The 2,383-nt window shown below is 46.6% G+C and overlaps 1 protein-coding gene across 1 annotated transcript; it reads left to right on the forward strand.

Annotated features, from left to right (window-relative positions):
- The first annotated feature begins 350 nt into the window (after positions 1-350).
- MAGEH1 (MAGE family member H1) lies at positions 351-1,784 on the forward strand. Its single transcript, XM_082610129.1, has one exon. It carries the CDS (start codon positions 598-600, stop codon positions 1,255-1,257), a length of 660 nt encoding a protein of 219 aa, XP_082466255.1. The 5' UTR covers positions 351-597; the 3' UTR covers positions 1,258-1,784.
- The last annotated feature ends 599 nt before the right edge of the window (positions 1,785-2,383 follow it).

A 2,383-nucleotide genomic window follows, 5' to 3' on the forward strand; every position in this document is an offset into this window, starting at 1 on the left:
TGCTGTGTAAGCCAAGACAGGAAAGAAGAGCTGGGAGCAGCTGATTCCTTCTAAGAATACACTCCTGTCCCTCCCCCATTGTCTCAAACACACCCCCAGTCTGGGAATAGAGTAGAGACACACTCTTTCCCAAGACCCGCCAGCCAATCTTGTACTAGACTGAAAAATGCAGGAACCCTATATTTATTTCTTCTTTACATACCCCTGTCCTTGCCAATCCCAAGCCGTCATTTCTCCCCTAGTCCCACCCCTGCTTAGGCCTGTCCGTTCTTCTATCTGACAGCGGAAGTCTGCCTGTAGGAACCGCCCACTTCCTTTTGGAGTTTGGGGATTGCGTGGCAGGTGAGGCGGAGTCAATTCAGCCCTGCATTCCTGTGCTTTGCTGCTGGGGCGAGCGCTGGGGGCGGCTGCTAGTGCAAGTCGGCTTGCGTGGGTGTTAGCTTTGTAGCTGAAAACGTCTCGCTTGTTACAAAGACTCTATTGACGTTGGTGGCTTCAGCGGCGGCCACTTCTTAAAGTAGAGATAGCTTTTTTCTGCAGAGGTTACAGTCATCTTTCCCTAGGATTGCTATAGGCTCCGTGCCCCTAGCAGAAGATATGCCACGGGGACGAAAGAGTCGGCGTCGCCGTAACGCAAGGGCCGCAGAAGAGAACCGCAACAATCGTAAGATACAGGCCTCAGAAACCTCCGAGACCCCGATGGCCGCCTCTTTGGTCCCGAGCACCCCTGAGGACGACCTGAGCGGCCCAGAGGAAGACCCAAGCACTCCAGAGGAGGCCTCCACCACTCCTGAGGAAGCCTCGAGCACTGCTCTAGCGCAGAAGCCCTCGGTAGCCAGGAGCAATTTTCAAGGCACCAAGAAAAGTCTCCTGATGTCTATATTAGCCCTCATCTTCATCATGGGCAACAGCGCCAAGGAGGCCCTGGTCTGGAAAGTGCTGGGAAAGTTGGGGATGCAGCCTGGCCGGCAGCACAGCATCTTTGGAGATCCAAAGAAGGTCGTTACAGAAGAGTTTGTGCGCAGAGGGTACCTGATTTATAAGCCGGTGCCCCGTAGCAGTCCTGTGGAGTACGAATTCTTCTGGGGACCTCGAGCACACGTGGAATCAAGCAAGCTGAAAGTCATGCATTTTGTGGCAAGGGTGCGTAACCGATGCTCCAAGGACTGGCCATGTAATTACGATTGGGATTCTGATGATGATGCAGAAGTTGAGGCTATCCTCAATTCAGGTGCTAGGGGTTATTCTGCCCCTTAGGGAAATATGCAGCACACTCTTGAGGGGGATTGGAAAGAGCTTCAAAGGTACCCCAAGGAGTAGATCATCTGGGTCCTTAGTTGAATGTAATGGGGAGTGGGGCACTGTATTTGGTATTTGTGATCAGTGCTAATTGTTTGAGAAACAGAACGTTTACTTTGAATATTGTAAATTTCATTCATTTTAATACAGTGTTGATTAAGGTCATAATATGTTTTAAAATACCATTGAAGGAGATATATTTTTTTCAGTCATTGATATTTAGTATAACAGTTTTGCTAACGTTATAAACTGAAGTCTTTGCATCATATTCTGTGATCTGATACATATTTTATATCATTAAAATAGGCTGTTCTTAAAAGTTTGAAATAACCAGTAAAACGTGAGAGAAGGATGGGAGAATTCTTTTATGTCTTGCCATTCTGAAAACCTTTGTGTCTGCTGTTGTGTAGAGAAAATTGACAACTACCTTGATTTTGCTTAGTTACTGCAGAATATAGAAAAAAATAAAAGCTTAATGACGAGGACACCTTGTCCATTTATTGACCACCACTTATGTGTGAGGCACCAATGTAGGTTCTGGGGATACTCCTCAGACACAGTGCTCAGCTCTAAAGAATATTCTAGATTATGTGAGAGAGACAAATATGTAAACTGGCAGTGTGGTAAATGCTGTAATAGGGAGTGAGCATGGGGTGCCATGAAAATGTAGAAAAGCTTATGTGACCTGTCTTGGAGAGTGGGACAGGAAAGAGGGCATGATAGGGTGCTATGAAAATCCAAGAGATGCTTAAATAAGGTTGGGGGGATTTGAAAGGGACATCAGAGCATACTATGAAAATAGCGTGTATTAGGTATTTTTTGGAAATGTGACCCAGCTTGGAGGATGGGGCATTGACAAAGGGAAGGGAGCATCACAGGGTGCTGTGGAAATAGAAAATGCACTTAAATCAGCTTGAGAGGAGGACAGGGGGAGAGGGGTGGTTGCAGGCAAAAGGACATTGTAGGGTACTAGAGAAATTAAAAAGATGGGACTGTCAGAAAATTCTTGGTTAGTGACAACCTGAGGTCTGAAAGTAATATTGGAGATGGGGAAGGGAGTAACTTGAGGCACTAAAGGCAGCAT

Source organism: Mesoplodon mirus, assembly GCF_964341445.2.
Source record: "Mesoplodon mirus genome assembly, chromosome: X".
NCBI classification, from domain to species: Eukaryota; Metazoa; Chordata; class Mammalia; order Artiodactyla; family Ziphiidae; genus Mesoplodon; species Mesoplodon mirus.